General features: G+C 60.3%; 9 protein-coding genes across 9 annotated transcripts; 5 read left to right on the top strand and 4 right to left on the bottom strand.

The window, feature by feature from the left end:
* Positions 1-1,962, bottom strand: A1Q1_07512 (uncharacterized protein; the record flags this gene model as incomplete). The annotated part of the gene is made up of 4 exons (XM_014327041.1): positions 1-262; positions 323-1,275; positions 1,444-1,669; positions 1,892-1,962. 4 exons carry the CDS (start codon positions 1,960-1,962, stop codon positions 1-3), a joined length of 1,512 nt encoding a protein of 503 aa, XP_014182516.1.
* Positions 1,963-2,222: 260 nt separating this feature from the next.
* On the top strand, positions 2,223-3,225 carry A1Q1_07511 (integral to membrane protein; the record flags this gene model as incomplete). The annotated part of the gene is made up of 5 exons (XM_014327040.1): positions 2,223-2,530; positions 2,579-2,599; positions 2,651-2,664; positions 2,795-2,985; positions 3,136-3,225. 5 exons carry the CDS (start codon positions 2,223-2,225, stop codon positions 3,223-3,225), a joined length of 624 nt encoding a protein of 207 aa, XP_014182515.1.
* Positions 3,226-3,907: 682 nt separating this feature from the next.
* A1Q1_07510 (succinate dehydrogenase iron-sulfur subunit) lies at positions 3,908-5,270 on the top strand (the record flags this gene model as incomplete). The annotated part of the gene is made up of 6 exons (XM_014327039.1): positions 3,908-4,069; positions 4,225-4,311; positions 4,355-4,517; positions 4,566-4,753; positions 4,809-4,942; positions 5,144-5,270. The coding sequence occupies 6 exons, from the start codon at positions 3,908-3,910 to the stop codon at positions 5,268-5,270; spliced, it is 861 nt and encodes a 286-aa protein (XP_014182514.1).
* Positions 5,271-6,218: 948 nt separating this feature from the next.
* On the bottom strand, positions 6,219-8,152 carry A1Q1_07509 (uncharacterized protein; the record flags this gene model as incomplete). Its single annotated transcript, XM_014327038.1, has 2 exons — positions 6,219-8,040; positions 8,082-8,152. The coding sequence occupies 2 exons, from the start codon at positions 8,150-8,152 to the stop codon at positions 6,219-6,221; spliced, it is 1,893 nt and encodes a 630-aa protein (XP_014182513.1).
* Positions 8,153-8,676: 524 nt separating this feature from the next.
* On the top strand, positions 8,677-10,788 carry A1Q1_07508 (uncharacterized protein; the record flags this gene model as incomplete). Its single annotated transcript, XM_014327037.1, has 5 exons — positions 8,677-9,588; positions 9,649-9,750; positions 9,801-9,992; positions 10,117-10,332; positions 10,381-10,788. The coding sequence occupies 5 exons, from the start codon at positions 8,677-8,679 to the stop codon at positions 10,786-10,788; spliced, it is 1,830 nt and encodes a 609-aa protein (XP_014182512.1).
* Positions 10,789-12,330: 1,542 nt separating this feature from the next.
* On the top strand, positions 12,331-14,467 carry A1Q1_07507 (uncharacterized protein; the record flags this gene model as incomplete). Its single annotated transcript, XM_014327036.1, has 4 exons — positions 12,331-12,995; positions 13,033-13,595; positions 13,636-13,697; positions 13,748-14,467. The coding sequence occupies 4 exons, from the start codon at positions 12,331-12,333 to the stop codon at positions 14,465-14,467; spliced, it is 2,010 nt and encodes a 669-aa protein (XP_014182511.1).
* A 508-nt stretch (positions 14,468-14,975) lies between these two features.
* On the bottom strand, positions 14,976-16,193 carry A1Q1_07506 (uncharacterized protein; the record flags this gene model as incomplete). Its single annotated transcript, XM_014327035.1, has 2 exons — positions 14,976-16,089; positions 16,144-16,193. The coding sequence occupies 2 exons, from the start codon at positions 16,191-16,193 to the stop codon at positions 14,976-14,978; spliced, it is 1,164 nt and encodes a 387-aa protein (XP_014182510.1).
* Positions 16,194-16,874: 681 nt separating this feature from the next.
* Positions 16,875-18,376, top strand: A1Q1_07505 (uncharacterized protein; the record flags this gene model as incomplete). The annotated part of the gene is made up of 3 exons (XM_014327034.1): positions 16,875-17,195; positions 17,628-17,888; positions 18,005-18,376. The coding sequence occupies 3 exons, from the start codon at positions 16,875-16,877 to the stop codon at positions 18,374-18,376; spliced, it is 954 nt and encodes a 317-aa protein (XP_014182509.1).
* A 336-nt stretch (positions 18,377-18,712) lies between these two features.
* Positions 18,713-20,971, bottom strand: A1Q1_07504 (uncharacterized protein; the record flags this gene model as incomplete). The annotated part of the gene is made up of 3 exons (XM_014327033.1): positions 18,713-19,249; positions 19,295-20,656; positions 20,702-20,971. 3 exons carry the CDS (start codon positions 20,969-20,971, stop codon positions 18,713-18,715), a joined length of 2,169 nt encoding a protein of 722 aa, XP_014182508.1.
* Between the last annotated feature and the right edge of the window lie 139 nt (positions 20,972-21,110).

The raw sequence follows: 21,110 nt of genomic DNA, 5'->3' as shown, positions 1-21,110 counted from the left end.
CTATATCTCTGTACCGGCCTCAAAGCCCCAGCCGGAACGGCGTCCGTCGTGGTCGTCGTGCCCCGGCGACTTTAGCTTGACCCACGGCAGCAGCACTTCGAGGTCTTCCCAACCCAAACTCGCATACTGCCCCCGTGGCCCGAGGTCGACCAAAGCACCCTCGACGGCGGCGTCGCGGGGCACACCTGGCGGTGCCGCTTCGTTTCGAGTCCCCGGGAAGAGTTGGGCGACCAGTCTGTCCGTCAGCTTCCTGTGCAATGGCCTGCCAGCTCACATCATGGATCCAGCCCAGCGCCGGCGTTCCTCACTCTCCGGCTCCCACTCAGTCACCTTCATTCCCTCCGTTCCCCACATCGCCTTGCCCGACGATGTCTCGCCGATCTCTGACGTCTCTTCGTGGTCGGCTCTGAAGTCCCGGACTCGCAGCACCGGGTCGTCATCCGGCGTCACACCTAAGCCAGGGTTGAGCCGGTCAACCGAGTATGACGTGGTCCGCAGCCACTCGGACTCGTACGGCGTGAAGTTGGGATAGAGGCGATGCGAATACGCTGGTGTTGGGTGGGTCAAAGGCGTGTACGGACGCTGAACGCGGAGCTGGGGTGGCGGGGAAGGCGTGGGAGGAGTCGGCGGCGTGTGGTCTTCCGGCAGAGCCGGCATCAGCTGGAGAGTTGGTACGCGCGGTGATGCACCGTGAATCGCAAACAAAGGCGAGGAGGCGTGAGGGTCTGGAGGCTGATATGCTTGATCCGCGGCGGATGACGATGCCTCATGCGGCTCTCCAGTGGGTTCATTCGGATGGCTCCGTGAGCGTGTGAGGCTCGGCAGCGACCACCGTCGTTCTCGATCTCCTGCTCGAGGCTGACTGGGTCCGTTCTCAGGCTCAGCGTGCAATGACAGCCGCCTGGCTCTCCCCATCCAATCGCCAAATGAGCCAAACAGGGAAGGGCTGCTGCTCAGTGCAGGGGGACGCGAGGGTGGCGAGGAAGTAGCTATGCTTGGCGGATTCGGAGCCGACGATCCAGTAGTAGATCGTACTAAAGGTATGAAGTTGTGCTGTTCGTCTGGGGCCGATGTTGTTCGGGGAAGCCTGGGAGGTGCTCTGGGCGACCTGGGCGTCGTGTGCAGTCGGCGAAGCATGGGAGGGTGAAGAACAAGATGAGCGCTATCGTTGGCACACCATGAGGGACGCTCGACGAGCACACCGAGAGCAAGGATGCGAACGTCCTGCAGGTGTAGCACAACTCTCACATCGGTCGGATAGTGAGCGTGGTTGCTCTGGTGCCTGCTGTTAGCTCCACGACACCGGTCCTAACTAACTTCAGCTCATCGTAAATGTCGTACGGATCGAACGTGCGGGTGTATATTCGGTTCAACATTGCAGACCCGTTATGTCTGAGAGTGATGAAACGCTACCGTCAGATTGAGCAGCCTTATGTAACTCACTGTCCATGATTCGTGGTGGGCGCATCCAACCGAGCGGTGCTCCAGGCGACCCAGTACACGTAGATATGCTGCTCGCCAGCTGTCGTCTGCGTTCTTGTATCGCACCCAGCTAGGAAGAAAGCGGCGTCTGAAGGCCTCCTCCCAGACGTGATCTCGCCACCTGCCTATCTCAAATCGCTCCAATATCCATCGGGGCGACGCCCGGACCAGCACATCCATGAACAGGCTGCCGTCATCGTGGCCTGTCAGGAAGGACAACGAGGGCAGAACTGCGAGCGCTTGAGGGTATGGCGGTCCGTTGTGGAGTATCTGACGGATAGACTCCCTCAACGGCGTAAGGTTTGATTGGGTGAGGTTGAGGAGAACAGGATGCAGCGAAAGGAAGGTGATGATGTCGTTGAGGGACAGGTGGCTGTGCGTCAGTCCAATGCTTGGCAGCGCAACTTACCCAGCTATCTGGCTTAGCAGCTCTCCGGGAAGGTCGAGGAGCTCGATCTTGCGCTCCTCGTGGTCGCTCATCGCGGTGGACATATGGGCATGGTGGCGCAATGAGCGTCGAGAGGAACAGGATGGCTGATTCCAGTCGCGGTCCTAGATAGCGAACCTTGAAACGGATCAACGTCAGGAGACCTGGAGACCCCGCAGACGTTGCCGCCCGACGTCACCGCCACTTGCCATTTCACCTAACGCCGTTCGCGACCTCCACCGCACGGCGCTGGCCGTCAGCGATCTCTTGAACGTGAACAGCGACGACGAGTCTCTCGACGACACCCAGCATCATGTCTCTCGCTCGCGCTTCCCTCGGCCTCCGGGTGCGCACCCTCGCCCCTTCCGCCGCTGTTGCCCGCCGCTTCAACTCTACCTCCGCCTCTACCTCGACCGCCACCGATGAGGTCCCCCCCAACTACACCTCGCCCCGGGATCTGCCTATGACCTGGTCCGACTACCTTGCCATGCGCAAGAGGCGCAGGCAGTGGTCGTCCATCACGTCGATCCCCACCTCGCTTGGTGGCCTGATCGGTGGAGCCATGTACTTCGCGAGCAAGGACGTCGATCCCACCCAGCTCATCTTCGGCTTTGACCCCTAGTGCGTGTGACCAGCTAAACCGCATGCGATGGAGCTGACTGTCTACAGCATGGTTTACGGAGGAGCCACGTAAGTGGAACCTACCAGCTCACTTATCAATGTACTGACTGACGTATCAAGGTTTGCGTGCATGGGTGAGTTCACAGCGGTTCGCGCTCGATGGCCGCCATCACCGTGCTTCCTTGGTGGTGTAACCTGATGTCCCAACTAGAATCAGGAGCTTCGAGCGCTCTGAACCCCTTTATGGATTCCAGCTGACATCAGCGTTCGGCTGGCTTCTTGGTCCCACTGTCGGAAACGCTCTCTTTGGCGTCACCCACCCCAAGCTCTCGAAGGGCAACCCCTCCCCTCTTGAGGTCATGGACCGCGAGTTCTTCAACAGGATAAAGTCGAGGCGTGTTGACCCTTCGCGCCAGAGCATGAACAACCCCTCGCCCGACTTCTACGGAGAGAAGGTGCGTCAGACGAGCTCGTTGCGGACCAGTTACTGACGCTTCGCCCTAATGCTTGAACTCGCACATCTCTCACCCCGCATTGTGTGGTACCCGTTATCTCGGCTGCGAAACTGGCACTGGTGTTTGTTGCGGTGGCATTTCGGTCAACAGATCACCTCGATCCCGGCTTACCGCCAGTGGCTCAAGGACCAGAAGGCGTATGCTGCCAAGGTGTCCCACGGCGTCCCCGACGAGCTCTAAGGAAGAGAAGATCTTTTGTAACACATGTCTGGAGAGGCCCCAACTCGCATATGGGCCCGTGTATGCATTGAGCATGGAAATTGATGGTGCTCGTGTGATAGCGGAGCCACTTTGCTGCGCACACTGGTGATGGTAGCAATGGCGGCGTGCACGGGGGCGGCGCCGGGGCGCGAGTTGATTGCCTTATGATGGGTCTGAATGCAGCGCAAGAAGTACTCAGCAACACAATGCAACGCTGTTCAGCATCGATGAGGTAGTGCACAAATGCGCCGTCATGTTACGCGGATGCAGACGCGTTGTACATGTGGACTGGGTAGGTTCGGTTCTCCCGCTGCGTCAGAGCCGGAGGCACCGGTCTGATGCATGAAGCGGTGACGGCGGCTTTCAAAACACCGTCAGTCCGCGCGTCCTGACCCGGACCCGCCCAGTGTCCTACGAACGACACGTGACTGAAACGTATTAGGCAGACTGTGATTGGCATGGACAAAGTCCGAAGAGTTCCGACCCCAGCTTCCGTCAGTCAAGGTGGCGTCGACCAACCACAGGCCTCGTGTTGCACACAGGATAGCTCCCGTTCACCGAAGCGACACCCACACACCCCCGTCCGCCAACCAGTCAAGTCACCACTTCGCCTTTCGCCTCGTTCTCCATCTCACCACTCATCCCCTACCTCTCGCCCATCATGATGCGCACCACCGCCCTCCGTGCCCTCCCCCGCGGCACCGTCGCCCGCCAGCTCTCGACCTCGGCCGCTTCCCAGTTCGCCCAGCCCTCCGAGTCGACCGCCACCCCTGCTGCCGGCACCAAGCCTCCTCAGATCAAGGAGTTCAAGATCTACCGCTGGGTATGTATACGCGTCACGACTACTCGGCAACACATGCGCGCCTCGACACTTGAGAAAGGACTTCAAGACTAGACGTCTACCAAGCTCAAGCGGTCGCCGTGTGGAGCCGAAGTAGCCGGCTTACTGCACGGATCATTTTACTGACTTTCGATTAGAACCCCGACACCCCCTCGGAGAAGCCCAAGCTCCAGTCCTACAAGGTTGACCTCAACCAGTGTGGCCCTATGATGCTTGACGCTCTCGTGAGTTGCGCACAGCCCCTCTCAACTAACCTTTCAGCTCAAGATCAAGAACGAGATGGACCCCACCCTTACCTTCCGTCGCTCGTGCCGTGAGGGTATCTGTGGCTCGTGTGCCATGAACATTGACGGTGTCAACACCCTCGCCTGTCTCTGCCGCATTGACAAGGACACCTCCAAGCCCGGCAAGGTCTACCCCCTCCCTCACAGTGCGTTTTTCTGGTCTTGTCCGACAGGACTCGGCTGACGTTTTGCAGTGTACGTTGTCAAGGACCTCGTCCCTGACCTCACCCTCTTCTACAAGCAGTACAAGTCCATCCAGCCTTGGCTCAAGCACGACAACCCCCCCAAGACTGAGATCCTCCAGTCCCAGCACGACCGCAAGAAGCTCGACGGCATGTACGAGTGCATTCTCTGCGCGTGCTGCTCCACCTCGTGCCCTTCGGTTAGTACCCGGCAATTTCCGAGCCCAAAAGTGTTGTGAAGCTGACATTCAACAGTACTGGTGGAACCAGGACCAGTACCTTGGCCCTGCCGTCCTCATGCAGGCTTACCGCTGGATTGCCGACTCTCGTGACCAGGCCACCGAGGAGCGCAAGGAGAAGCTCCAGAACAACATGTCTCTCTACCGATGGTGAGTTCTTCCTGGGTGGTGTCTCCTGGGTCGTGTTTCACTAGCCGCCTATTTCGGCGGAATCAAATCCGCAGGCCACGCTTGACCCGTGCCTGGTGCCTGAAAGTCACTACGCATCTGCCACACTCCACCACCACCACCGTACCATCACCTCATCCACCCGTCCACCTCTTCACGAGTCCTCAACTGACATCTTCACAGCCACACCATCTTGAATTGTACCCGCACTTGCCCGAAGGGGCTCCGTCCAGGCAGTGCGATCGCTTTCATGAAGTTGGAGATGGCGACGGGCAAGAAGGCCTCGCACGGCATCACCGAGGTCGCCTAAGCGACTGTGCGACGGAGCGGTGTCGGAGTGGACTTTTCTGCTCTTAAACAAAAATGAGAACAGCGCCCTGTCTCTCTCTTACGGGAACAGGGCGCTCTAGTGAGGACAACGACAGGAGGACGACTGTGGTCGACGCCCAAACAGCGCACAGTTCGGCCAGCAGTTTCCGCCCCAAAGGCGGTTTGTATGCATTAATCTAAGACTCAAGGGGCACTGGGGCAGCGCGGGAGTGTCGCAACTAGGCAGCAGTTTGTGCGCAAGGAGAAGTGAGAATCATGAGCGCCGTGCGTGTGGCAGAATGGACATCTCCGCCACACGAGACGATTTCTCCATGTGCCAGAGCACACAAACAGCGGAGCAGTCAGAAACCCAGTCGGGCAGCGGGCGGAGTTGGTTGTAGAGCTCCGCGAGTGTTCGTGTCGCCCGTCCCGCCCTCGGCTCGAGTGAATAGGCAGATGACGTGGTTGACAGCATGTCGGCCTCGCGCTGATAGGCCGAGCATGTTCGCTGGTCCGCTACTTCGGACCGACTCTTGTCGAGGCAGTCGACCGTACATCAGTCCACAAGTTACAGAGCGCAACAGAGTGCAGCAGAGTGCAGAAGACGGTCATGTGGTCATGATACCTGTCTCGAGGCTGATAGGTCGAGTTCCTTGTCGCTCTGTGCCCCTCTACTTGGACCGACAGTCAGAACCGAGTCGAGAGCCAGAGACACAGAGACGCAGTCAGTATCTGCCTGTAGATAATCATGTCCTTGAGTATAATCCATAAAGTTCATGTTTATGTCTTGGGTCATGAGATCTACGGGTGGCACAGACGTGCTTTCGTTTCATCTTTCAATTCGTCCACTCTCACTCACACTCCCACTCTCACTCCCACTATCCCCTCTCCGCTATCCCCTCTCCACTCTCCCCTCTCCACTCCCACACCCCACGACCAAGAGGCATACTTAGATAGCAGAGCCCTTGACCTCGGCGCCCTCCGCGTCCTCGACCTTGGGCACGACGGGGACGATGGGCTCGGCCGCGACCGCCTTGACCTCGTCGGGCACAACCGCGGCCGCAAAGTCCGTCTCGGCGCGGGCCTTGGGCGCGAACGCGTTCTGGGCCGAGATCGGGGTCGGGTCGAACGTGTCGTCGAGCTTGGACTCGTACGCGGCATCAGAGGCCGCGAAGGCGTTCTGGGCGGGCTTGGGGGCAGCAGCGGCAGACGAGAGACCGCCAAGAGCGGCGGTTGAGGCGGCCGAGAGGGTGGGCTCGGCCGAGGCCGCGGCGGGCTTGGAGGCGGCCGGAGCGGGGACCGAAGCAGCGACAGGCTTAGCGGCACCACCGTACATCTCGGGCCAGAACTCGCGGTGCGACTCGACGGGCTTGATCTCGCGGCGGACGGGGGCCTGGGTCGCGGCGTGGGTGGGGATCTGGCCACAGCGGTCGAAGGCGTTGAGGTTCTTGTGCAGGGTGATCTGGAAGACGGACGAGGAGCCCTGACGAGCGACAATGACAGAGTAGGCAAGGAAGTAGGCCCAGATGCGGAACCAGCGCTCGCCGTACTTGGCGACGACCTTGTCGCGGTTCGAGAGCCAGTTCTTGTACCACTGCCAGATGGTCGCCGAGTAGTGCACGCCGAGGACGTCGATGCTCTTGACCTCGAAGCCGGCGCCCTCGAGCTGCTCAATGACCCAGCCGAGGTTCTTGCTCGCGTCGGCTCCGGGGAAGACGTACTTGTTCATGAAGATGCCCCAGATCAGGTCCTCGAACTGCCACTGCTTGCGCAGACCGGCCACCTGGAACACGAGCACTCCGTCGTCGTCCAGCAGGTCGTAGAGCTCCTTCAGGAAGGTCGAGTAGCGGCGCAGGCCGACGTGCTCGGCCATCTCGAGGCAGGAAATCTTGTTGTAGTAGCCCTTCTTGTTCGGGATCTCGCGGTAGTCCATGCACAGCACGCGGCCCTGCGACTCGGGAACACCGTTCTCGCGCAGGCGGCGCTCGGCGAACGCGGCACCAGTCTGGGCAACAGTAACACCAGTGACGTCGGCACCATAGTTCTTGGCAGCGTGGGCAATGAGGGTTCCCCAGCCACAGCCAATGTCGAGCATGCGGTCGCCGGGCTGCAGGTCGAGCTTCTCGCAGACCATGTTCAGCTTGTTGTCCTGGAGCTCCTCGAGCGTCTCCTCGCGGTTAATGTCGCGGATAACACCAGAGGTGTAGATCATACGGGGGCCAAGGAACCACGAGTAAAAGTCGTCTCCTCGGTCATAGTTGTCGCGGATCTGGTCCTCGTCCTGCTTCTGCGTGTGGAAGATGACGTCGGGGATCAGGTTGAACAGGACGTAGCGGAAGTTCTCGGGCGTGAGCTCAAACAGCGACCAGTCGTGGCGCTGCTCCATGACGTCGAGCACGTCGCCGTTGAAGTCAATCTTGCCCTCAAAGTAGGCGTCGTGGAACACCTGCATCGGCATCTTCTTGCCCTCGTACTTGGCAGCGAGGTCGCGGTCCTTGATCGTGTAGTACTCGGACAGGGGGCGGTTGGGCAGCTTGGTGCGCTCATTCTTGCGCGGGCCGAAGCGAGACGTGATAATCCAGTAGCCGATCGTGAGGGGCACGAAGAAGAGCGCAAACAGGAACCAGTATGTCTTCCATCCAGTCTTGAACGGGATCATGCGCTGCACAAACCAAGGGACAGCGAGGTCGAGGATCGCGAGGTGCACATTGTTGAACGCACCCGAGCCCTCGGCGGGGAGAGTGGCATTGTGGATAGCCTTCCACTTGGTACTGTGGAACGTCAGTTGAGAACAGCGGTCAACGCAACTCACAGCTTGACAGGCTTCTGCACGGGCTGCTGCAGCTCTTGGAGAGTAGGAGACTCCTTTTTGACTTCGGCCATGGTGGAATGGGGAAGTTGGCAAAGTCGAAGTCTTGAGGTGTCTTCGAGGTCGTGCCAAGTTAAAGTAGGGGAGCAAGAAAAGCGGGATACACTGTGAACTTTGGGCGCGTCACCAAAGTGTCCCTCAAAGTTCAGACGTGGCACCCAATGACCCAATGATTCATGTGCCAGATACCACGGCTCAGGGGCCGATCACCGTACCGCCCGTCCAAAGCGAGTCCGGAGCCTGACTACTGGGCCATCCGCTCAGACGTCGCGCCGCCGTCGCGTCATTTACTTCGCTTAGGCCGGGCTCTTTGCGAGCTTCTTTTTCCAGCCTAACGGATACTTTAGTGACTTTTGGACCGGACAACCTTGTCCATCTCCGCAGTGCACGTGTCCCTGTCACACGTCACTCATCTCGCGGCCTCAATCTTATCACCCAATGGACCTCCACTTTCCAGGTCCTCTGCTGATCGACCTTGCATCGAGATTTCTGATCGACGAGACCTGTCAACAACCCTCGAGGCACCACGGTTGACGGCATGGACGGCGTCACAAATGGTCTAGCGAGCACCAGACTCGACAGTGGCTCTCCGTCTGTCCCATCTCTGCAGCCCAAGGCTCCCGTCAAGCCCGTCAAGGCTACGGTTCAGACCCCTCCCCGCCCAAAGTTCCAGCCGACCCACCTTCCCCGCGAGCACACAAGTCCACTGGACACCGAGACCGAGAAATGGGTGACGCCTCTGTCGGCTCCGGCATACTTTCCCCTCGACATCTTCCATTCCATCCTGAACGAGCTCTCACGGCATCCGGAGCAGAACTCGAGCTTGATCATCCGTGCCGACTGTCTTCCCTCTCAACCGGGCGACAATGACGACGGAGGACTCGGCGAGCGGTTAGGGCTGGAGATGGACGAGTTCAACCGTTTCAGGTTTGTTCCTCGGCAGCCCAACCGTGACTCGAGGCTCGAGCAGGTGATCCACACCTACAGCGCTCCGGACGGCTCTGCTGGTCTGCATGTCAAGATGCCGCAAGCGGACTCAGCAGCCGAGGTGCCTTACTACCACCCGCCGGTCCGCAAGCTAGCGTTCCAGTGGCAGGCTGCGGAAGAGACTGAGGCGGCTATGCCGGAGGAAGGTGTGCCCCGGGTGTATGGCACCCTCACCGTGTCATACCTTCCTTTCGACGACACGCCCTCCACCGGCAACCCCGAATTGATGGCGCCTCCGCCGAAGGTTCCCCGACGACGATCACCGCTGGCTCCGCCGCTACCCGAGGCTGCGCCGGTACAAACACCTGCTACTGTTCTCGAGGACGACACTCCCGAAGCACGAATCGAGGCGCAGGCGGTCGTCGAGCGGCGACTAAACCGAACATGCCTCGCCCTACTCGAGAAGCTGCACAAGCACGGATATGGGACATTGATCGGCTACCAGAAGCGGGTGCACCATGACGTGAGCTGAAAGTCCTCCTTAGCTAACTCCCAGGTCGTTGTGCCTCGCGAGCCGTTCCAGGACCTGTATCAGACGCTGAAGGAGCGCCACAAGAAACTCGACTCGCGTGTGCCTCTGGCGTGGAGCACCAAGGTGGAAGATGTCAAGCGACATGTGTGGAAGGTAAGTGGTTGCGATGGTGTGACGACTTCGTACCGAATACAAACCCGCAGAACCCAGGCTCACCAGATGACCGGGCGTTGCCTGACGACCTTTCACTTTGGGGCTCACAGGATATCGCAATCTGCACCTTCTTGATGCTGCTGTGGAAGGACATGTATCCGCCACGAGAGGGACCGGCAATTACTGGGCAGGAGTGGGACACGTGGGGCCGCCCGCCAGCTGGTTTCATCGATTTAGGATGCGTAAGTTGCACTTGGTGAGGACGCAATTGACCATCTCAGGGCAATGGTCTTATCGTCCACATCCTGACGTCTGAGGTGAGTGCATTTGGAGGGGTCTCGTCCGCCCTTGGCGCTGACTTTGCAGGGATACGATGGAAAGGGATACGAGTTGCGTGCACGTCGGACGTGGCCCGAGTACCCAGACAAGACGCAGGCAGCCCTGATCGAGCTGCCCATCGACATGCCGAGTTGGTTCCCAGAAACGCTCGAGCAGTGGGAGGCTGGGGAATGGCCTGGGCGCGAGGATTGCGTTATCAAACAAGGGTCGTTCATGCTGGGTAACCACGCCGACGAGCTCACTGTGAGTCCCGCATTCCGGTGCTTGCCACAGACTGACGCGCTATCATAGCCGTGGATCCCACTGCTATCTCTCATCCCCGCCAAGCCAGTGCCCTACCTGTCGCTGCCGTGTTGCTTGCACACGCTTGACGAGAAGTTTACGACCCTCGAGTACAAGGCACCGCCGCATACGCACACGCCGGAAGGTGGTTTCGAAGCGGGTCTGGAAGCTGGATCGTCGCGCTACAAGTCGTACGTGATGTGGCTCGGATGGGTCGGCCTTCAGTGCGGGTGGAAATGGGAGAAGGAATCGCTCCGAATTCCATCCACGCGTGGGTGGGGCATTGTCGCGCGATCACGATGGACGACGACGACAGAGGAGGACCAGGCGTGTCGCAAGTGGGCGCTGGACGAGGTCAATGCGGTCCGAGAGCGCGGGGCCTTCAAGGTTCGCGTCAAGGAAGGCAAGGACCACTAGGTGCCGAGGCACGTGCCCCTCTGAGCCATCCGAAGGAGACGTATGCATGATGGTCAACCACAGACCGGTGTCTGGGATTCTATTTGATGGACAGACTGATGGAGACATGTCACAAGGGGGGAATCTAGGTGTGTAAAGGGATTACATGCTTAGCGTGAGCAAGGGTGCATCCGGCGTATCCTGGGTCTCTGATATGATACAATTGATGATAGCGACGGGGGCCGGGTCGAGGGGTAGGGAGCACACCGCCGCATACGCCGCGCCGGCCCTATGCGTGTCCACCCTCGCTGTCTCGAACCTCCCTGCCAGTCCTGGGTCAGTTTGTCTGCATGCTGCGCCCTGCTCGGGTAGGGCTTGCGCTGGGTCGTATGGATGGCGTTTGAGGCGCCGAAGAACAGACCGTCAGCCAGTCAGTGGTGGCAGATGGAGTGGACGTCGGACGGTCCGTGCTCGAGGTGATCCTGCATGACCCTTTGACACTTCAGCACTTTGGTCGCTGGACCATCCGTAACAGCCGTAGCTGTCAGGCTGTTGCGCCCTACGGCCCGGTCGTCTGCGCATGCCGAGCAATGAGCTGCGCGTCCCAACGCGCCGCTCGCCGATGAACCAGAGCCAAACACAGCAAACACTGCGCGACGGTGCTTAGCGTGCGCCTCCTGGCTGCAGTGGGCAAAGGCCCTTGCGAGGACCCACAAGGGCCCTGTGCATGTGCACTGTCTGTTTCCCTTCCCTACTCCTCCTCTGCTACTGCTGCATCTGCTGACGTTCAGCGTCCCGGACCGTTCAGCGCACTGCGCACCGCGCGCCGAATCGAGACATACGTCCATGCTCCCTTCCACACTTCTGGCTCTGGGCCGGCCACTCTTTCACTTTGCGTCTTCTCTTCCCTCTTTCGCCTCTTCTTCCCTCATCGCTCTGACCTTCTCCTTCCCCGCCGTCGTCGGTGTTCGTGTTCGTTGATCCCTCTACCCGACTTTACATACACGCCTTCAAAGTCGGTGCCCCCTCAACGTCACTGCACGACTCGTTGACGACAGCTCTACCTCCCTTTTTGTCTCACTTCCACTCATAGTCCAAGTCCGATATCGCCACCCCAGCGCATCCCCGATCCGAATCACAACATCTTGGTGACTTGGTGACTTGGTGCTGGCACCGATACCTCGCGACGAACGACAACAATACATTCGCATACAACCTTTCACCCACCTCCGCACTACTTCGGCACGTCGCTACTCTACACCCCTTCTCCCCTCACGCTCTTTGAACCGACCCTCATTTCCTCCACCTTAATCCTCATCGGCACGGGCACGGGCAGCCCGAGTAAGCTACACCTCTTACTTTCAACTCTCTCTCAACCATTTCGCAACCAACGCCCTGCTTTAACAAAACTTGACATTTCCAGTTGATTCAAGCATCCTCTGAGAGTCGTCCGTTGTCGCAGGTCATCTGTGGTACCAAGGACGAACACTGTATACGTACACGCACAACCGCACACTGCTTTCCGCTTTGGCTCGCAATCGTGGCGGCCCTCAGACCTCAAAGATGAAGAACGACCGTCCCATGTTTAGGGGTCAGCACAGGCAGGCCCTAGCCCGGAGGTGGCAGGGCTCACCTCGCGCTGAAACCCCAACAATAATAACTATCCCCGCAGAGACCCCCTCGTCTCTTCCCTCTCCTCTTGCTCAGTCTTCTGAATCTTGGCAGTCCCAAAAAGACAATCACCCTGCATCGGAGTCGGCAACTGACACTTCACCAACATCGGAGCCGCAGGTTCCCAACACATCATCTGCCACCTCTCCCGCAGTCGAATCCTCAATGTCTGAGCAGAGCGCTGCGCCGTCTTTTACCCCGACTCCCGCAGAGAGCAACTCCGCCATGTCTGAACCGATCCAGGAGAGCGCCATTCCGACTCCCAGCCCTACCCCGGACGCCTCCCAGGCCCCTTCTCCCACGCCCCTACCGACGGAATCGTCTGCTGACGCTCAACCTCAACCAACAGTAGAGCAGAGCCTTTCCCAGGCATCGCCGACGGAGGCACCGACGACGAGCTCTGGCTTTTCCGAATTCTTCTCCGATCCTAACGAGGAGTCCTCAGCACCACCGTCGCAAGTCGAGGAGAGCTCTACGCCTCCATCGGCGTCGCCGTCGTCAGCCGGTGAGACCGAGCCGACGCATTCCAGCGAAGCGCCTCAGCCCACGTCTGAACCGTACGTTGCGCAGCCTGCATGGTCGCTTACGTACCAGCTCTTCCGATAAGCCGATTGACCAACCCACTGACATTACTGTCTCGGCGTCATTGCCGTCTCCGACACCTTCAAAGGGAGAGGACAACTGGACGCCACAACCCTCCCCGACGAGGGAGGAGGAGAAGCCGTCACCGACGCCAACACAACAACCGATAGCAGCGTCTTCTAGTTCTTCCACTTTGGGAAGCTGGGATGACAACAGCACGGACCAGGAGCAGCAGCAGCAGCCCTCGCAAACATACCAGTCAACGTCCGAGTACTGGGTCGCCAATGCCGTAGAAAGCGAGGTGGTCAGCACCTCTGCAGTACCCCTGACGACCTCTAGCGTCTACAAGGCGGCAGGTGGCGAAACACGTACATCAACTTGGGTGTATTCGACAACGTATTCCACGGTCCGATCCCCGGACCGCACCATTACCGCAAGTGGCAAAGTTGGTACCAAGGTCACCGTTGTGGCGGGTTCATCGACCGCCACAACCCTCACGGCTACGAATGAGGCCAACCCGACGTCCGAGGCTTCCAACTCGTCTGACGGGTCTCTCTCGAAGGGAGGTATTGCTGGTATGTGTCGTTGGCCACTCCACATTGCTGACATGCAAAGGTGTTGTCGTTGGTTGTCTCGCTGCTGTTGCGGCGATCCTTCTGCTATTGTTCCTCTTCTGCGTAAGTGACAATGCTGCCGGTATAGATCGCAGACAGCTGATCTTCCCCAGAAACGCCGACGTTCCGGAGCTCTAAAACTCCGCGACGAGGACCAATACGGTATCAGTCCGCGGTCCGGCCTCAAGCGCAACGGAACGCAACATTCTGCCCTCGACTTTTCCGACGGACCGCTGCACGGATCGCGGCAGCCGACCTGCCTGGAGCCCGTCCCGGAGATGCCGGAAGCGTCGTTCCAGCGTGTGTCAAAGGATGGCGAGTGGGAATACGCCTCGGACGACGCACAGCGGTCCCCAATGCAGAACGCAGACAGCGAGCGCTTCACGCACTACGACGACTGGTTAGCGTACGAGTACGCCAACAGCCCCTTCAGCGAGAAGCACGCCATCCCCGAGCCCCCCTCGGCATCCATAACACACGGAAGTGGGGGTGACGACAATGTCTCCGTCACGATCAAGTCACCCAAGAACACGACCAACTCGATGTACGGCATCCCGTTCGACGCATACGGCAATGCGTACGCGAATCCGGCCAAGTTTGTGCCGAAACTCCACGCCGGGCCCAGTATACAGAGCCTCCACTCCGTGAGCACGGTCGAGCAGTCGCACATGGGCTTTTCGGGCGAGATTTGCTCCACGGACGACTCGTCCTCGATGGGGCACGGGTCCATGAGCCACGCCACGAGTACGAGCATCAGTCAGGGACATACCTCGCTCCGAGGACAGGCGGGACATTTGCACAGCGCGAGTGGAACGTTTGGCATAGCCCGGTGAGCTCGAGCTTGGCTCGCGTCAGCGAGTCAAGCGAGTTGAAGTCGGAGCTGTGGATCACCCCTTCTTCTTCCTTCTGGGCAATCTCCGTCACGGCGGTCTTTCAGCGCGGTCTCTCTGGTCTCTTTTAGTTACTCTGGTCTTCAAGATCCGGGTGCGCCGCAGTTGTACCGGTCCCCTATCGAGGCAATATACCCCCGGCTCTAAGGTAGAGCACCCAAGCCTAGTGAGGTACCCGGCTCGATTTTATTGTTGTTTAGCACCGTGCCGCGTACGGCGTACGTCAAGCACAATACTGCACCCGTTTCACTACAAACGGATAGGTTTATGTCATTTGGGATTTTTTTGTTCTTTCTTCACGAGCGTTGAGCCGAGTCGCATGAGACGCACTGCGCCCCTCCATCCCTCACTCATGAGCGTCAGTATAAGACAGTCAGTGGAGGTAGTCCGCATTAGTCGGGGCAGAGGTTGAAGCTCATCCAGGACCAGCAATGATACAACATAAAAAAAGCTAAAGCCACGGATCGAGCCAAGAGCCCACGCCCAGTGCCGCACCCCAACCCGCCAGCACCACAGCCGTGGTCACCAAAGGCGGCGTGGGGAGCAACACCCTCAGTCCAAACCCAGCACTCATGCCGCCGAGCAATCTGGTCCCGAGCCAGAGCTTGTTCGAGCTGGCCCAGGCGCGGTCCACCTCCCGAGCCATCTGGGGCGGGACGCGGCTCACGAGCCAGGGCGCGACGGCTGCGAAGGACTCGGAAAGTGGCGTACTGGTCTGGGGACCGGGGAGGCCAGGGAGGCCAGTGAGGGGCGAAGCAGCGACCGACCAGACACTGAGCCCGAGCTGGAGGAGGAGGGGCAGCAGCGTCGTGTACAGGAGCACGAGGGGGATGAGGGCGGGGAGGAAGCCGCGCTGGCGGCCGTCTTTCTGTCCCTTCTGGCCCGCCTGTTTTGCCTCGTCATACCCTCCGTCGTTTGAGGGGACAGAAGGCTCGTACACTCCCCAAGTTGAGGGGGTGTACCACCCCCTCCACCTCAGCAGAACCAGAGCCAGAGCAGTGCTCGTCGCGAGCTGGGCGCCGAGTTCGAGCCCCACGCGCAAGGCAGTGGCAATGAGGAGGGGGAAGGAGACGAGTGGCGCCGATGCAAGGCGGACGGCGACCTCGGCGAGGAGCGTGATCGTAAACAGTCGCACGAGGTAGGCGTGCACTGTCTCCTGCCTTGGCTCGACAAAGTGCCGACGGGGCGCCGGCTCGGCTGGTCCCGCAACGACCCTCTCTGCTCCTTCTCCATCTCCTTGCCTTCCTTCGGCTGGTCCGTCTTCCTCTGGTCGATCTTCTGCTTGTTCCGCCACGGCAGCCGCCTCAGCCGCCTCAACCTCGACCTCCTGCTCGCCCGTGCGTCCTGTGTCACCCTCGACAGCTGGCGTAGGCTCCACTGGCTTGGGTCGCAGCTCCTCCAACTTTGCTGGCTCTCCCGCCTTGCGCGGCGGCGAGCCCCGGTTGAATAGCAAGTGCAGAAACACGCGCGGCTTCAGCAGCACCAGGTCGAGGAAGAGAAGCAGCGGGGGCGCCTCGATGAGCGGGTCGATGAAGCCTCCACAGTTGTCCTGCTTGGTCAGCTCGCTACAGACTCAGCACAGCTACCGGACAGGGGGGAGGAGGAAGATCACCACTCACACATACACCCAGCCTGATGTTCGAGCGCGAGGTGTAGGTCGTATATACATGGCTGGCGGGATAGGCGCAGTTCGTGCAGAGCGGTCTCCACCCTGACAGTGCGTCTTCCTCCATCGTCGAGTTCCAGTCGAGTTCCGCCCGTAGTTGTTCCGTCGCTGTTGTTCCGTCGGACACTTGCGTTTTTTGTTGTCGTCGCGTCAACCGGCGTCGACCGCAACATTCCTTGGCCCTTGGCCCTTGGGCCGGCAGGAAATGACGCGGACTGGCCGGGTGGAGGTAGACTTCAGCACGTGGACGCCACCGTAGGATCGCGTAGGAGGTCGCCGGAACTGGGCGGATCCGCACGGGAGCAAATGGGCGGTTCATTGGCTGGAGGCCCCGCTATGACGAAGGTGTGTGGTCCAGATCGTCCTGCGCCTGCGGATGGCGGCTAGGCTGGTACGGGCGACGCCTGCCATGGCGTCCGAGTTGCTTCTCGCCCATCATCCCGACTCGTTCAAGCTGTGCAAACGCACGAGCATCAAGCTTCGTCAACAACAACACTCCCTCCTACCTCTTTCATCACGAATTTTTTTGCACTCCCCGATCGAGATCGAGCATTCATCTACCCAAGCTATTGATTCTTCTTTCGCCACCACCACACACCACACACCCCGACGTCAAGACTATACCCCTCTGATTGATATCGCTCCACACGATCTCGACCACCCGACGACATTGCAGCATCCACCATGAGTACAGGAACACCACCCCTCCGCCCCGCGATCAAGATGACGGTGAACCCGCCGAACGACGGGAGCGGGACGCCGCAGACCCTCTCGCCCGTCTCCGGCACCAACACGCCGAGCACGGCAGCCTCCTTTGCGCACCAGCAGGGCCACGGACACAGCCCGCGCGGCAGCATCAGCGGGCTCGGCGTGACGGGTGCAGGCTTCCCGCGCACGATGACGGCGGGGACGACCTCCTCAGTCGGCGACGGAAAGTACAGGCGCAAGGTCGGGTTCGAGACGTTCGATGCCCAGCCTGAGAGTTTGTTCACATATACATGTCAGGTGAGTCAACTCGCGCTCTGGGGGTGGTCTATTCGTGGAGGTCGCTGGAAGTCACCGGATCCCGAAGGGCTGTTTCCAGGCAGCACGCAGAATTGCAAGCAATGCGAAGATGGCGGCCAGTCCGCTCATATCTGCACCGCCTTTCGCGCCTTAATGCAGTCGTGATCGGCACGGGCCATCGATAAGGGCTGGGTTGGGATGATAAGCGCGCGAAAAGCGCTTGACTGCAGGCATATGCACTGCGAGCGTGCGTTATGCGTCCCTTGCCCTGGGCCAGAACTCAGAAGCTGTTCTCAGGCCCTGGATCGCACTCTTCCAGCTGACCGGCTCGCGACCCACGCGTTGTCTCGCACCAGCGGTACCTTCCTCGGCCCACAGACCCTCCCACGCTTCTGGATCCAACGCGGGACTTGTCATAGCTGACAACACCAGGCCAAATCCGAGGGCTACAAACGGTCGCGGAACACGCGCGTGTTCCTCGTCGCCGTGTCCCCGGACGAATCGGGCGAGGACGCCCTCGACTGGCTCATGAGCGAACTGGTGGAAGATGGAGACGAGGTCATCGCTATGCGTGTTAAGGACATGGGCGAGAGCGAACGTCACACCGAGGTCGCGCACGAGCACCTCCGCGAGGAGGCCAACGAGATGCTCCAAACGGTGCTCCAGAAGAACAACGAGGAGGACGGGCGTAAGGTGAGTATTCCGTGCGAGCTGGGCGGAGCGAAGCGACGCACAGCTGTCCCCGCCTCGCTGCAACGCGGCAGCTTGGCTCTGAGCTGTCGTACTATGACACTATCAGCTGACGCCAGATCTCGGTCATTGTCGAAGTCGTCGTCGGGCACATCCCCGAGATGATTCTTAAAATGATTGCGCTGTACCGCCCCGACTCGCTAGTCGTCGGAACGAAGGGGCAGCGCTCCAAGGTCTCGCGCTGGGGCAAGGCTTTCGGCGCGCCCGGAATGGGCTCGATCAGTCGATTCGCCGTGTCCCACTCCCCCGTCCCCGTTATTGTCGTCCGGCCCGAGCGCAAGGTGAAGAAGACGCAGGAGAAGCGCGAGGCGGCGGGCAAACGCGGCCAATACGCGGCGCTCGTGGGCGACAATGACATTGTCCTGAGCCGGAGCAGGAGTCGCGAGCGCAGTCGCTCCAGGGGACGGAGCATCGATACCGATCGCGAGTGAGCATATCGTGACGGCGGGGATGCTGCAGGTAGAGGGTAGAGGATGGAGGAGTGGAGGGAGGCGGAGTAGGTGTAGAGGGCGTAGAGCGAGCGAATCCTCCGCCGACAGCGGCTAGCTGGTGGATCCGCGACAGTGGGTCAGCAGCTCAGCTTGGACGCCACTGGACGCGTCGAGGAGTTGGGGAGATCTTTGTACAACCGATTAACAACCCTGTACGTATTTGGTACTGGTACTCTGATATCGTTATGGAACCGTTCTGGACATACCATTGTAGCACTGCTCATTGTTTGCTTTGGTTACAAGGGGATGTCGCATCGAGTCTAGTGTCTACAGCTCTCACTCGGCCTCGCCGAGGTCGCCCTCATCGTCCTGCTCCTCCGCCTCAGCCATCTCGACGTCGCCCTGCTGCTGCTGCTCGGCGGTCTGCTCGGCGGACCGCTCGACAGGCTGTTCAGCCGGGAGAGTCTCCTCTTGCTGTGCCTGCGCCTGCTCCTGAGTGTCCATCGGGGTATCCGTCTCCGCAGTTGACTCCTGCACGACCACTTGCGGGGCAGGCTCGGTCTCCTCCTTCTCAGCCGCCGCCTCGTCCGCAGCAGGCTCCTCAGCAGCAGCCTCAGCCTCTGGCACATCGGCGTCGCCCTCGGCTGCCTCAGTCACGTCCGCGTCAGCGTCGCCGCCTTCTGCATCCGCGGCGACCTCGGCCTCAGCGTCGGCCTCGCTCTGTCCCTTTGCGCGAGCAGCAGCTTGCTTAGAGTCAAAGTCGCGCATCAGGTTGACGAGCTTGGTGAGGTCGTACGCGCCCATGGCGGCGAGGACGCGGGGGTGCGTGTCGCGCGCCTGGCGGAGGGCGAGCCATCGGATCGTCTCCTTGCGCTGAATGTTAGCTTAAGATCAGCTGTCCTTCAGCTCCACGCTTACCCTCTTGATGTTCTCTGGGGGCTCGCGGCCCATGGCCTTGTCGTCCTCCTCCTCAGCCTCGAGGCGGCGATACTCCTCCTCGAGCTCGAAGACTGTCTGTCTCGTCTTCTTCTTGAAGTCGCCGAGACCCTTGAAGCTCGTCTCGGAGAGGCGGGTCAGCGTCGGCGTACCTTGCTTGTAAGGCCAGGGGCGGGGTGGCTTGGACTGCCGCTCCCACTTGCGCGCCGTCGCCTTGCCCTCAGTCGGCGGGACGGGGGCGATCGCCCAGTCTGCCTCGGGACATCCGTCATTCTTCCATTGCGCGTAGCGCCGCTCGCGGTTCATCAACTCGACGACGGTTTCCTCGAAGCGCAGCCCGTCTGTGCTGTCGATGCGCTTCAGCTCGTCGCGGATGCGGGATACTGTGCTCTTGATCCACCTCGCCGCGTCGTCATCGATAATGAACGACTTCGGCATACCGCCCGTCGCCTGCTGTTTGCTCGCAACGCCTGGGGTCAGGTTCAGCAGGAACTGGAACAGGATGAAGTACTGCAGCAGAACCTGCCGCCGGAAACCGATGTCGGCCAGCTCGTGCCGCAGCAGAGCGCGTGCCGTCAGATATCGCGGAAACACGACCTCGGTCTCGGCATCGGGTCCCCGGTCGACCTTGGGTGTCGGGTTTGCGCGCTCCCGCGCCGTCTCCGCGAAGAGACGCTCGAGCACTTCGTCGCTCGCACTTCGGAAGCGCTCGAACGGCGTCTGCGCTGGCTCCCCGGTCGCCGGACCATCCAGACTCGGCGGGTGCGCAAAGTACTGTTGCAGGCTCCAAAGCGTGTTGTAGAACTTGTCGTCCTCGCTCTTCTCTCCCTTCTCGCCTTTTGCCGCGCCGCCGTCCATCTCGACGTCACCGTCTGCGCCCGCAGCCGTCTCCTCCGGCGTCTCCTCCCACGTCGTCCGGATGCCGCTGTACTCTCCGCGCATGTTGATGGCGCTCTTGTCGCTGACGCTGATCGCGCGGCTCGCGAAGAGCTGCACACGGCCGCGCAGCTGCAGGTCCGCCGGGGTGCTGCTGAGTGTCCGGAGGAAGGTGTTGATCGTTCGCAGAAGCGGTAACGCCTTGCCCTTGGAGGCGGGCATGTCGCGCGTGAACCGCTTCTCCCTCGTCTCGAAGTAGGAGAAGAACGAGTGCCACGTCTCGACGCTGAGCAGCTCGACGAACTCCTCGAGCAGAGGGATAAAGATCGCTCCCGGCTCGAGCAGCGCCTCGGCGTGCGTCGCGTACACTGCCTCGTAGAGCGTCAGAACAACGTCGAGTCGGTCCTGCAGCGCAGTCTGAAACGATGCCTGCTCCTTCTCGCTCGCACCATACTCAGGTTCGGAGAGCTGAGGATGTCAGTTGAATGTTGTCGAACGAGCAACTGGACTCACCTCGCCGGAAACTACAGGCCGGAGGGCGAGGTCCCGCCCAACGACGTCCATGGTACCTCGAATCACATCCGGTCTCCGAGATGACGGACCCTCGTCGTGGTTCTTGCTCCAGATGGCGTCGACCTTGCTCCGGAGGTCATCGGCATCGAGCGGCTTCAGTGGTGCGGCGCCCTTGTGCTTCTTGAGCTCCGTCAGGCGCTTCTTCCCCAGCGTCCCGAGGAGACCGGACAGGTCATCCGTCAGTCTCGAGTGCAGCGTCGTCGCTGCCATGTTGCCGAGCTTTTGTCGTCGGTGTGGTGAGCTGATGAGCGCCGAGGAAGACCGCAGTTGTCAACATCTGGCTGAGCGGCTTTGTTCAAGCGCGGCTGGTTGTGAGTTACGTAAACCGCTGAATAACATGGTGATTAGG

The sequence above is a fragment of the Trichosporon asahii genome, assembly GCF_000293215.1.
Source record: "Trichosporon asahii var. asahii CBS 2479 unplaced genomic scaffold scaffold00010, whole genome shotgun sequence".
NCBI lineage: Eukaryota > Fungi > Basidiomycota > Tremellomycetes > Trichosporonales > Trichosporonaceae > Trichosporon > Trichosporon asahii.
Note: the sequence above shows the minus strand (reverse complement) of the source record. Positions and strands in the feature narration are given on the sequence as shown.